The sequence below is a fragment of the Alosa pseudoharengus genome, unplaced genomic scaffold (assembly GCF_046254945.1).
Source record: "Alosa pseudoharengus isolate Yale_2024_CS ecotype anadromous, Long Island Sound unplaced genomic scaffold, YU_APseudo_1.1 YU_APseudo_1.1_scf_18, whole genome shotgun sequence".
NCBI classification, from domain to species: domain Eukaryota; kingdom Metazoa; phylum Chordata; class Actinopteri; order Clupeiformes; family Clupeidae; genus Alosa; species Alosa pseudoharengus.
In genome coordinates this window covers 23,227,359-23,241,787 of record NW_027468650.1, presented here as the reverse complement: position 1 = coordinate 23,241,787, position 14,429 = coordinate 23,227,359, and the positions used below count along the sequence as shown (strand labels likewise).

General features: G+C 42.6%; 1 protein-coding gene across 1 annotated transcript in view; it reads left to right on the top strand.

The window, feature by feature from the left end:
* The first annotated feature begins 1,382 nt into the window (after positions 1 to 1,382).
* Positions 1,383 to 14,429, top strand: part of vipr1b (vasoactive intestinal peptide receptor 1b) — a 44,509-nt gene continuing 31,462 nt past the window's right edge. The window contains exons 1-2 of the mRNA XM_076290620.1: positions 1,383 to 1,469; positions 4,265 to 4,375. Coding sequence (XP_076146735.1) covers positions 1,394 to 1,469; positions 4,265 to 4,375 — 187 coding nt within the window. The 5' untranslated portion in view covers positions 1,383 to 1,393. The remainder of the gene's footprint in view (positions 1,470 to 4,264; positions 4,376 to 14,429) is intronic.

Here is a 14,429-nt window from a genome sequence, read left to right as displayed (position 1 = left end):
TGGGGGCTGTGTCTTCTGCTTTCTTTCCCAGATGGTTTTCACCTCCCACTCTTTTCACAGAACTATTCTAAAGGGGACTGATAGCAAGTTCTACTTTCTGTCAAAACACCCTTACAGTAACATTTGGAGAGATTATACATCAGATTATACGAGAGATTATACATCAAAGAACAAAAAATAAATTGTGAGATATTTGGACATCTCCTTGTGATTTTCTCAGAGCTCCTAGCGTGAGATTTTCATCACTTTGGCAAAGACCTCCAGAAATAATTTGTCTTAATTTGTCTGTTGATGTTTTGTTTTTAAAGTCTGTTTTTGAACCATTTATTTTGTTTAGTCTGTTCCCTCTTTCGTTGTGAGGCATGTTTTACCGTAAGTGTCATCGTGAAAGTTTAAACCCGCCTCAGGGTAGGGTTGCTGCAGTGCAGGAAAAACAAAACTACACTGTAGATTTTTAAAAATGAACTCTTATGGGATCCATTTGTTATCAGTCCAGCTCAAGTCATCAGTACTATCCAGACATGGGCAAGGGAAAGATGTCCTTAGACAGCCTTTGGAGCGTCAAACTGGAACCGAGCGTGTTTTCACTGTCCTCCCCCCACAACCCCCTACATTTCCGAACAAAATAACACGGGAAATGGGGGTGGTGATCGACATCCTCCCTTTGCCACGGCTCCCCACTGAACGCACCCTCTGTACCCCCCCTCCCCCAAACACGCATACCCACACCTCTCCAACCCCACCTTCCCCCCCTGCGTGCGGCACATCTACCCTGACCTTCTCGTGCCGCTCGTCCCCAACCACCGCATACTGTTCTCACTGACCCACGGCTTCTCTGCCGGTGACTGTCAGCTTGGGTTTGTCGTAGCTGGTTGACGACCATGCTGAGCAATCGCCGCTCTTACTCAGCGCCTCCCTCCTCCCCCATCTCCATGTCCCTTATACGCGCCCCCCACCCCACAAGACTCGAGGCATGGGTGGGCTTTGTCGTCCGTTGCTGGCAGAGGAGATTGGCCTCTTTTTTTGCCTGGTTGTACTCGCTGCTCAAGCGTCTTAGAGAGAATGTTGGGCCGGATTGAGTATGTGATGTGAAATGTAATGTTATGTGAAGAATGTCATAACAGTGTAAGGAATCATGACTGCCGTAAAGGTCAAGATGCTCAGATGGAGAGTCATTTTCTGGCTGTGATGTTACTGAACCACTCTCTTTATGTCCTCTTTTCTCTCCTCTTCTTTTTTTCTTCTTCCTTCTCATCTCTTCCTTTGTCGCTCACTTTCTCTCTCTATATGTCTGTTCTCTATTCCCTCTCTCTGTCCATCTCTTCCTTCTCTATTTCCACTTTCTCTCTGCCTCTCTCTCTCTCTCCTATTTCTACAGGGTTTCTGTGTGCAGATGTGTGACATCATAAATGAAATTACACAGGAACGGGAGCGCTGTGAGAGCAGACTGGCTGAAAATGTCACATCAGGTAACATTCCAGACTGCAACCATGCATGCTCTCCAGCTTCACCTATCCATCTTAGAGGTACTCTAGGCAGCTTTCCGCTTCTCAGATGGCGAAGGGAAACAAACTCCACAATAAATCAAATAAAATGTTTTTTTTTTCTTAATAACAAATGTTCAGGGTAAAGCATCTGTTTAGATACATGAATGGCTCTAGAAACTCTACTTAAACACTAGACATTTGAGTGTTTATTGTTAGATTTTATTGGTAAGGACAATACTTTTCCACTTTATTTCCACTCAGTCCACACCATCCTGTCCACTTTTGTCCACTATGATGCAACGTTGGGTATTACTTCTTTGAGTATTACAGTTTGTTGCCAATGGCTTAAGGTTTGAGTTGCTGGATGTAAAACAGTAACATCCATTGCACATCCATTGACTGGCCTGTAATCAAAAGTGAAGGGAAACCGATAGTGTCAGTGCCAAGGGATTGCTGACCTTTGCCTTGCAATACAATAAAGCTGTTGAAGAAAGAACTATATCTTATTGCACACATACCCCCTCCGGAACCCTGAGGCCCCCAGAGTTGAATGTTTGTACAAATCATAGCACAAAAATACCACCAGGGCATGTAATAGGCCATTCGGGGTGAGTCATCTTTTTGATAGGCTGTTGCTTTGGCCATCACGGAAGCACTGGCAATTCTTTTGATGTGGAAGGATGCTTTAAAAGTCAAGTCCGTCACAGTGGGCGAATGGAAGAAGAGTCGGGCTGAATAGCATTTATGAGGTCCACTGGTAGACCCATTCGCCAGTTTGATGATGTGAAGACCACAAATGTTCCTCAGCATATTGTGCCGATGTACAGCACGACAATGCTTTGAATGACTCACAACTTCTAACAGGCAAATCCATTGAGCAGCTTTGCCTCAAGGACATAATACCACAGCTAAGCCTTAGACAGAGACTAGTATAACTGTCATGTTTTCCCTTCTGAAATTGAAATTAGAGGGGAAATACATGTCTATGGAGCAAAGGAAATGTGGTGAACCAGGGTATCAGCCGAAACATTTTAGGCTCGTCTCTCCTATCTATCGGCATTTCCCTCTCTATCTGAGATCTCAAATTAGATCCAATTGACGCAACGTGCGGTCTGGCATTTGGAAAACATTCCACATACTCCGAGGGTCGCCTTGCAAGGGCAGCCTACTGGGGGTCCATCTACACATCAAAAAGACAGTGGATTATGTTCACTGATCACGCCTAGCACAGCAGGACAGCGTGGCCCATCCATCTGTTGAACCTGACATTTGAGAGTGAAGTTGTAACCAGCATCTTTAGCACATCTGACTTAGCTATGAGATAAGAAGCTACAGTCCTCAGACTTAAGTTTTGTCACACTGTGAACTGATTGGTGCAGCCTTTAGTTAAACTCCACTGATGATCGGGCGGTGGTAGCGTAGTGGTTAGGGAGCTGGCCTAGCATGCAGTAGCCTGAAAAGTTGTGGGTTAAATTCCTGGCTTCCACCGTTGTGCCCTTGAGCAAGGCACTTAACCCCAAGTAGAGAAATCAACAGAGGGGCACTCAGTCTCAGAGCAGACTTCTCCCAAGGCTTGGTTGACATATAATATATAACATAGTTCATTCAGGTAGCCCGGTGAGTCAGACCCAAGAAACAGACAAACCGTGCCAAAGGTAGATATGGTAGGAGGTAATCCTCATTTCCACAGGGGTCAGTGTCAGCATCTAGCTGCAGTCGAGTATGATCTGTTCACAGTGCAGCCCCAGATCTCCGCTGTGCTGCTCAGGGAGTCGTTCTCTGGCACTCTCCTCTCTCCTGACGAGAGCTCTTCCTCGTTCACAGGCTGCTGAGCCAGGATTCAGAGGTCCTCGTGTTCAGTGTTCAGAGTGCGAACGTGTCGACTGTGTCAATAACCTCTGGTCCCAATCACAAGGGACGGTGACCCTTATGCTAATGCAGATCTCCCAGCGTCTCCCTCTGCCGAAGGCATGAATAGTAAGATAAACTAAATAGGGGACTCATGGATCTGGTGGCTGCCTGTGCCCGCACTCTTTTTTCATAAATCCTTTGACGATGGAATTTACAGGGCATTAATGGATTTAACCAGAGCTATTAAGTTGGCCATAATAGCAGGCAAAAATTAAATAAAAAATACCAAATCCAATTCTTGACGCAACATCCAGGTTCTTACCCGAAACTGGAAAGAGTGGATGAGAGATTGAATAGCATTTGTTTATAGGCGGATAATTCACATGTTAATTTTAGACTGGCGCACAGGGAAAGAATGGAACAGATTCTTCCAGATGCCCATGTGCTGCAAATATGCTTTAATATCTCATTTCAAAGCCTGCCATTATGTAGTGTTCACATAAATTAGTCCCTCAGTGCCTGAATTGACATATTAATTGTTGCCAAAATAATGCACTTAAAAAGTCTGAAATGGGAATCAAAGTTAATGTATGGTCCCTGGTCACCTACTGTCTAGAGGCAGATGTAATGCATTCCTGAGTTGTATCTTTTTAGTCCTCTGACTGGCAAGCCATTACATTTTCAGCTATTCAGTGATTGTAAGTCATAATGCACTCTTAAATATAGGCTAGGGCAAACACAGCCTATCATTTATTGTTTTGCTACTGTCACATGGATCAAAACTACTTTCTGTGACAAAATGATTAAAATCTGGTCAGTCATGTGGATAGTTATTGTGTCGGTTTTAACATGCTTCTTATAGGTTTTTATAGCATGTTTTAAGCATGTGACTTGCCCCATTAATCTGCTTTTCTCCCTCGGGTCAGGGTGCCAGGGAACATGGGAAATGTTAGCCTGCTGGCCAACAGCCAGCTTGGGAGAAGTTGTCACCATCCCCTGTCCAATTTACTTCAGTCACTTCAACAATGAACACAAAGGTAAGTGTTATGGCCATTGTGTGACGTGTCCATTCAGATACCACCAAGAAGCTGGTGGGCAAATATTGACTTAAATGCCCATTAGATGTCTATGTGAGTGATAGTGCAAAAGGAGCAGTCATACTAAAAAATGTACTTGTACTGGAAGTCACTTTTGGATCAAAGTGCCTTCCAAGTGATTGAATACAAATGGCAATATTTTGACAAAGATGCATGATCTCAGCATTGTGGTATTTTTATATGTCAGTTTGTGCACTTTAACAGTGTCAGTGACATTCTTTGCCTGTTGATAAAAATGACAGTTATGTAATCCAATGATAAAAGCACACCATGCTGTCTGTGGTGTCACCAAATAAGTCCAATATGGGAATGTGAATCCAAACTATTCGTCTCTCCAGAAACTTGCAGGGTATAAACAGAAATTCAGAAATAAACAGACATAAGCAGAAATAAATATGGTATGAAGAAGTTCAAGTGATTATTTCAGTGAACCAGTGTCTTGACAGACATGACACAGGAAATTCTTTCATGGAGTTGAAGAAATGTGTGCAACACGAGAATGACATACTTGTGAAATACAGTAGGCTTATGCAGTACAAAATGGTGTATGAAAAGGTTGGTAGTTACTTGGAACAGATGATACGGTAAAATAGTTATTGACCACAGTGGGTTTATGTTGTGGGCAGGGCCTACGGGAGGTCTGTCAGGGTGAATTGTCTGACATATTGACGCAGTGAGGTCAGAACTATGTGCATAGGGATTATGGTGGCTCTCGTTATTTGATGATTTGTCGTCACTTTCCTTTGTGTGTGTGTTCCTGCTGTGGGCAAGAACCGGAACGTGTTTGTCATCCATCCACCATCCATTCAGCAATGGTACATTCACTGGGCCTTCAGAATACAGTACCTTAACATTCTCTCTGTGTGTGTGTGTGTGTGTGTGTGTGTGTGTTGTTCATGTTGTCTCTTTCTTTCCTCCGAGGTAATTTCGCTACAGTTCAAGTACATATTTGTACTGAACAGCATGAAAAATTGATCCATAGACATGTGAAAACTGTTTTATTTTCTGTAATCCACCAAATAATAAAGTGGGTCTGAAAATTTACTTGTTCAAGGCTCACCTAGCTTCTCTCTCTCTCTATCTCTCTCTCTCTCTCTCTCTCTCTCTCTCTCTCGCCCTCTCTCTCTCTCTTACACACACACACACACAATCAGGATCTCTCTGTTCTTTCTTTTTGTTATCTGTCACTTACTACCACAAGTGAGTCTACCACAACTGACCTACTGGCATGTTAAGAACTTTTCCCCTGGCCCTGTCCAATTCAAAATGATGTTTTCTCTTTCCCAATTCAAGGCTCCTCTTTGAGCTTTTCAGTCAAGTTTTAAAGGCAGAGCTACTTAAGTTCCTCCAGCAATGCCAAATTGCATGCAAGCTGTCACTGCGAAGAAGCGGCAGTTCTAATAATTGGATGGGACGGCGTTAAGCTGAGCAGCAAATCAGACTCAGTTGGTACAGGCAGTTAGGATGAACCTTGAAATGTGGAAGAACACACACTACACACGCAGACACACGCGCACACACACACACACACACACACACACACACACACACACACACTTCATCTAAAAACTATTTCTGTTCATATTGTCACATTTGAAAGAAAAAAAGATTCATTATAGTATATCCAGAAGCCTAGTATTAACTTTGCTTTCACAGTTATATTCATTATTCATATACTGTCTCACTGTGAAAATGGTATTTTCATTCAGCAGAAATTTTGCAATATGTAATTTAACTGCTCTCCATTATAATAGAGGTCTATAAAGTTGGCAATACTTTGGTCATGGCTTGTTATAAAGAAAATGCTGAACATCTTTTACTCATAAGTAGTTCAGCACTACCTGATGCAGTGCAGGAAACAGATCTTACATATTCTAATTTGTCCATCATTAGTTTCAATTGGCTAAGAAATGATGAAATAATTATTTCATCACATTCGTTTGAAGTTTTCAACACATTTGTTTTAAAATTGTGTAAGTAGAGAAAGAGAAAAACAGGATATATTTTTGGTTAGGGAAAAGAGCAGACATATCATATTTGGTTTCCATGAAGATTAGTGAGTGCATAGTATAGAGAGTATTTGGCACCTGTGTCAGAACTCAAATGGTAAATTCAAGCTGCAACCCTTGTGCATTTGCATGATGGATCTGCCTGTCTTTTCCGTGTCATTTCTAAAACAGATATGGTATCGGGTAGGTCTTGGTTTATCCCAGATCCCTTATGATTAGCCATTTACTTACGGTAATTCACATGGATTATGCATGGCTCCAAGATCTCCTGTGCCTTTACTAGCGCTGGCTAGCGTGGGTTGAGCTCTTTACCTCTGTGATCGCGATAGACAATGGACATGTCACCCATTATCACGGCTGGAGTGAGAGGGAGATGTGAGGGGAGGACTGTGTGCTACTGTATGACAAACGCTGTTGGAGCATGTCAAGATGTTTGATGGACTAGTCATCGGAGTGAATTAACGCTGAAGTGGTGACGGTAATGAATTAAGTCCTAGCCAGAGGCCCGTGTGCTCCGAGTTCATGTGAAATGAGATCCGCGGTTACTCTTAATAATTAAAACTGTGTAATTCTCTATTTGGAGTGAGGGCTACTTTTTTGGAAGGCTTTTTTTTCTGTGCTTAAAAAATAAAGAATTCTGTGAATCAGGATGTGACTGTGACTGTGTGTGTGTGTGTGTGTGTGTGTGTGTGTGTGTGTGTGTGTGTGTGTGTGTGTGTGTGTGGCTTACTGCTCCATATTTCATCCTACCTGGCCACTGTGTTCCACTGCACAGCTGTTTCAGAGCAGGATATGAATGTTCATGGCCGGAGACCATCTGCAGGGGCATTTTTTTGTGTGTTTGTTTTGTTCATTTTTTGTTCCAATCTCTAGCTCATTTAGGAGCTACGGACTGTGTATTTTATCGCCTTGCCTGAAATTACAGTGATTTTGGAGAGACCAACGTTACCCCCAGGGCACTTTCCTGTTCTTTTCATCAAACTTCCTGGAAAAAAAAGGGAAGGAAACACGTTGTCTGGCGGCAGCTGGAGATGAAAAAAGGAAACATGGGAAGAGAAAGCAGCTTTAGCTGTAAGGTGTCTGTCTCATACTAAGTGTAGCCTACTGTGCCTGAACAAACAGCAGCTGAACCCAGCCTTGTCTATTCTATGCTGTGTACCTCTAGGGGAACTTTTGCATGATGAAAGAAATCCGGCAGCCGTCCCTCTTCTTGTTGGACGTTCACACACATTAATGCAAATACACACACACACACACACATGCACACACGTTGGCATACACATGCATGTGTACACGCACCCACACATGCACACCCACACACACACACACACCACACACACACACACACACATACACACACACACACACACACAAACAAACAGACAGACAGACATGGAAAAACATGCTAATTAGCAGGGCCGATTCACACACCAAGAGCTAATCCTTCCTCCAGCGCTGTGCTGTGCTGTGCTGTGCCGTACAGCTGAGGGGATTAGTGCCAGCGCAGATCCCGGGTCAGCGCTCGGCTACGCGAGTCATTAGATTCCAGCGCACGATAACTAGCAGTCACTACCCCGCTCAAGCGGCTGGCGCCGGTCCGGTACGCCTCTGGCCCAGACCTGGCTGAGGTCCGCAGACTGCACATCAAAGCCGAAACAGCCAGGATCACCCCACACCCAGCTGCCACTGGAACGTATAAGTGTGCTAATTCACTTCAATTCTGTTGTTCTGTCATTGCTCTTGTGCAATTTCAAATTCCAGAACGTTCCAGTTGCCTCATGTATAATTACAATTCTATCTCTCATGTAGCGACTTGTAAACAATGAATCCTTTTTTTGCTGATGATGAATAACTATGAATAATGTGACACCTATTGTGTGTTGACTTGGAAGTGTTATCTCCTCAAAGTGTACACACCCAATCAGTAAGGAAAACAGTTTTCCTTCCTTCCTTTATTATACCTCACTTCCTTCTTTCTCTCTTTCCCTCCTTCCTTCCTTCCCTCCTTCTTTCCCTCCCTCCTTCCTCTCACTGTCACTGGTGAGAGACGGACTTTTTATCCCACTGGCTGGGTTTGGGAGGCCGCGTGGGCTCGCTGGGCTGAGGGCCTGCTTTGTGCGCCTGCGGGTGCGTTCTCTTCTCCGCGCGCCGTGTTCCACACCAGTGCTCTCGCCTGTCGCTTCGCCCCCCCCCACCCCCCACCCCCCACCCCCACTCCTGGCCTGTCGCTGCCCATGGCAGGACTCTGCCGGCCTGCAACGCATTTCAACATGCACTGCTGCACGGTCCTGTGTGGGCCTGTCCAGCCCTCTGCTGCTTCCAGGCAGGCTAGGACCTCCGCTGCAGTGTCACTTCCCATTAGGCCATCACAACCCTCAATAATATATGAACACAGATGCAAATATACACATGTATCCGCACACACACACACACACACAGACACACACACACACACACACACACACACACACACTTCATTGCACTCCATTGCTCATTCGGTGAAAGCATATTGCTTTGCTGTGGGCGTGAAACCACACATATGCCGCATGTGACATTACATTGCACTGTGAATTCGTGCCATGCACTGTTCATTTGTGTAAATTGTAAACAGGGATACAATTTAGAGGAATGTTTTTCCTTTCTTCCCAAAAAATGTGTGTGTGATTTGCATTTTGTGGTTTCCTACGGTCGGCTATGATATGGCCACAATAACTTCACACTGCACAAGCTTCCCACAGTGTTTACTACCACAGATCCTCCTTCTAGCTGTGGCAAGACAGAACCTTAACCATAAAAATGTCACACAGTGTGGTCATCACAACTTGGTTTTCACTGAGGTACACAACTGACGACGTTTCAGTCAACAGCACAAACCCCCCCCCCCACCCCGGTCATTGAGACTATCACGAGAACCCCCCCCCCCCCCCCCCTCTGCCCCCCATCCCCCTTCAGCAGGATAAACAGCCCAAGCAAAGCCGGTTTTAACAGAGCCAGTCCTAAATATGAATCAAATTGCTCGCTGGTGCCGTCATTGTTCTCAGAGTGCCCTTATAAACATTCTTTATAACATTCTAAGCTTCACTTCCCTCTGTACCATTCATTTCATTAAAAACAAGGTCTTTATGTTTTCAGTTTTCATGTTTCCATGTTTCTGAGCACAAACGTCTCTCTACTGTATTCCATACCATGTCACAGTCGGAAAATCCCTCATACTTTCACAATACCATTCTCGCCCACTTTCTACAGCATATCATCCACCACCATTACAGTAATTGTGCTCTAGTCCCAGCCTTTCCCATGTATGTCCCTGCATCACTGGAACTGGATAATGCCAGACTGTTTCCAGTGTTGATTAAGGCGAGGTGTATGCACATGCATCTTGGCCATAAACCAGATCATAAATCAGATGCTAGAGTCCATGTAGTAATCCCTTCCCCAGTGATGTATGATTCACGGCTAATTGCCCCTGACGGAGAGACTGCGTCACGCCGTCTTCCTGTCATAACACTTTGTTAGGTTCTTACCACAATTACTGTAATAACTTTGACATTGGCGAGACACAAACCGTGGCATGTCGTAAATGCCAAAAATCATGTGTCACAATCATTTTATGCATCTCACTCACTAATGAGAATGAGCAGCAAGAGCTTTACATTTATTTATTTAGCAAACACACTTATCCAAAGAGACTAACAATCAGATAAAATGTGTATTATGTGTTCATGTCATGTAGGCTATACATTCTTCTGGGAATGCAAAACTCTGATCTTGGATGATGGTAGCTCCCTGAGCTAAAGAAATAGCACCTTCTCATATTTCTACAAATATGCATATTTCCACAAATGTAGTCTACCAGAAAACAGCCACTAGTGTAAGACTAGTGCGCGTCATGCCTACAGGCTCACAGTGAGTGAATAAGTGATTTTCTGAGGCCAGACCATTGGGTGAGTGACGTTGGAGGTTGGAAGGGGCGTGGTGGAGAGGATTTAAATGAAGGCATCCATCCATAACAGTGGTGGTTTCTGAACTCACCTGTCACTAGTAATGTGCCCAAGGCAAAATAAATAAATAAAATAAAATGCTGTTACAAGGGGATTGGATTTTCCCCTTTTAGAATATCTCTGTGTACTCTTTTTCACTTCCCAGGTTTGATTATGCTAGATGTCTTCAGAGCTGTTACATTCAATGCTTAATGTTACTTAAACTACATTCTACAAGCTCTATGTTTGATTGTTAGCCAGGAAAGCTTTGCAGAGGGGAAAAACAGATTCCACCAAGGATCTTTCGGCTTGTCACAAAAGCATCTTGTAACAAAAGAATGTTCTCGAACATTGATAAAGCATTCACCCTCAGTAGTACCCTGGTTATTTAGCTGGAGAACACTTCTAACTGTAGGAAAATTAATTCCCAATTTGTTCTGTTTTCTTTTCCTCTATTTAGAGCAATATGGCTTTCCAAGAACTTATGAGAATCCCTGAGGAGTTTGTGTGAGGTCACAGATGAGAGAGCTATATAAATAAATGGGTACCGTGCTGAGGAGAAGCATAAGTGTGATGACTTTAATGTGCTATACAGCGGTTGGGGCATGGCTGTGGAATAGGAATAGAAATACCATCAGTGACATGCAACCTATTGAGCTGTGCAAGGTGCAGCTTCTGAATAGTTATTGACTGGGAATTGATATTTTAAAATCAGATATCAATATCTGAATGGCTCAGAATGTCATGAAACTAGTCTGACATCTGATGTCTGAAGTTATTCTAAATCCATTTAAAGTTTGGCGTTTTTGTGATTAGCCACTCACATCCTGGTTTCTGGAAATTTGCAAAACAGATTGTCATCTGTTGACAGACTGTCTTGGTAGTTTAATGATCTTTTCATGTTACAAAGATTTTAAAGTGGCAGATGAGGCAGAACAGTATGACATTAAAATGAATGGTAGCTAATAACACCATCTCGATGTGATAAAGTACAGCTTTCTTACTGTAATAAGCATCTTTAGAGCCTTTGCCTGATCATTTCTAGTATAATAACTGAAGAGTACACCAAAACATTAATAATCTTTTTGAGGTCTGCACTAAGAGATACCTGCCATCTGTAGACTGTAATGAAATATAATTTTACTTGTTAAGAGTCAGATGTCTCTCCAGGTTTTTTCCTCTCGACCTCCTTCTTCAACGGCACTGCTCTTTTCATACTTGAGGGAAGTGGTGGTTGGTGGGGGGGGTGGGGGTGGTGGTGGGCTGTTTTAAACTAAAGGCAAGGTGGTAAAAATAGCTTCTAACAGAAGGAGCCATATGCCAAACGATATCAAATATTTTTCCCCATACATCAGACATACAGTAGTTAGTGAGCATGAATGGCTTCGGCTTTTAGTAGCTCCAGAACTTCTCACCCAAGCTTGTTTGTTTGAACCTCAGTGGTTCAGTAGGTCAAGGAACCTTATGCCAAACAGGATTCATACAGCACTCTCATTTATTATGTACCATGGGTTTGGACATATGGATGCGTTCAGTCCTCCTGAAATAATCTGCAGCAGTGATATCTAACCTACTTCTGCCATGTGCTGTTTTCTCTATCTCTAAATGTATACCTTAGAATGGCAAAGGAAAGCTCATGCCATTAAGTGTGACAAAAAGCTATTCAGCTCACAGCATAAGGATTACCTCCTCTGGCTCTTGCTCTGAAAGACCTCAAAAGCCTTTTGACAGCAAACAAGGGCTGGGAAAAATGTTTGGTGTGGCAAGATATGACAGTTTATTCGGCCATGACAGTGAAGCATGAAGGAAGGCGTTTGGGCAAACATGCATGAACAAAATGCTCTCAGCAAATAAAAAAATATATATATATTATCCAGAGCAGATGCTAGATGCCATAAATTGTGGTTATAACTTTCCTTTTAGCATTCTGTGTAGCCATTGCAAGGTTAACACCTTTCTGCAGATACCCTACACTTCCTGTGGCTTGGTCTGGCCCTTTACATGAGTAGTGTAATTGGTTTAAACTCCAGAGAGCTGTAGGTCTTTTGTTCCATAATTGAGCAATAACAGGTTGAGAAAGATAAACCCCAGTAGTAATAAGATACAAAACTGCATCTGAAGCAAACATCTGTTGGATGGCCCTAGAGAGAATTCGTAATAGAGTGTGCCGACATATGGACACGTACCTCCCATATCGACAGGAGTTGATTGGGTTTGTGCCACTTGACAGTTCTCAAATTGCTTTCAATACCATTGTCCCACAAACTGTTTCTGCTTCACCCACCCTGAGAAACAGTTCTTGACTAAAACTTTTTTCAGACAGAAATCTCTCCTGGCTGTGTTTTGGTGCACAGTAACTCTGATAGGAGCCATATGCTTTACGAAACACTGTGATTCCTCTCTGCAGCCTGTCAACTCAAGAGAGCCTTCATCATTAAAGGCATTTCTAACTTAAGAGAGCACTATTTTGATTTACATGTGTGGGTGTCAAAGCAACACACCCCTAACAGCTTCAGGATTCGGGCTATGAGATGCTACATGATGAATCTCCAGCCTTAGTAAGTGTTCCCTACTAGATCAGAAGATAAAAATAATTTATGGTCTAATGCCTTCTGAGGTGTTTCTGTGCTTTCAGCTGGGTTCTCACTTGGGAAAGATTACAGGCTCAAATCACAACACAAGCTTTTGTTATGGCAGCCTAATCAAAAAATAGATACGGTGAGACATGTGATCCCGAAAAAAGGTTTTTACTTATTGACCAAAGTAGCTCCAGAACACAGAATATGTGAATATCAATTTTCTTCTAAATACCAGAACGTAATATCATTATATTATCCCTCAGGTAGTCTGTGTGTGTTTTGAAGGGAATTAGAAAGTGATAATAATTATAATTCAGATATCTTATATTTGAGTGTTTCATTTTTTTGTTTACACCATCACTCACTCATAAGATGGCACTTCTTCAAAGACAAGAGTCAGATTGTTTGTGTACGTTTGACTAGCATTGCATGTGTGCAAGACTTGTTTACACATACATTTGTATTTGTGTATGCCTCTATGTCGTACACAAATGATGTTTTTTTACACAAAAAAGCATGTATCTATGTTTGTGTTTGTACATGCGTGAGTTTGTATATGCAGCAGTAGAATTCCATTGTTTACTGATTGCAATCATTTGATGTGGTGCTAATGTGTTGCATGTTTTTAGGTTGCTTGATTGTTTTTTGGAATTATACTGTACACAATCTGTATACAATCACTGTATACAATCTGTGCTGATGTGATTGCTGTTACGACAATGTGAAGGGCACACATCAACATTACACAATATGTAATGACACAGTTCCCCCTTTCTAAATGATGGCACACACACACAACAAAAAAAAAACATTGAAATAATGGACTCACACTCAGTCATACTCTAAACTAGTGCATATTTCAGAATCTAATCCAGTTTCAACAATAACAGCAAATCAGTGCACCTGGATGCCCTAGACATTTGGTGTTTTCTCAGTGTCCCAAAGCATAGCTAACTGCAATTTTACACCGTGTTTGTCATCAATGACATGCATTGTTTAGCACCCATCAAGGCAGCAAATGCAGTATTTTTGCTGTGACAGCCTTTGTTGTCTTTGTTCCCTGAAATGTATTGTTTATATAGCACACCTAATGAGGACTCAATTATTGTCTTTCCGCAGTCTCTGTAGTGCCCAGACTAGTTGTGTATTCATGCAGTGTATGTAAGAGCATACAATGTATCCTTTGTTCGTTAATGACTTTGATGCCTAGGATACATTAGTGTGAAACTGATCTAAGATATCTTTGAGGGTAATTGATGATACTCTCCAGGTGTGTTCTGGATCGAGGACTGATGAGAATATTGCATTAATGTACTGAAACCGTTACATTCTTGTGGAGCCCTCTGTCATACCATTAGTATTGAGCATGTAAACACACCATGGTAGATGTGATGTGAACACTGTTCTCTCCTCATAGTACAGTTTT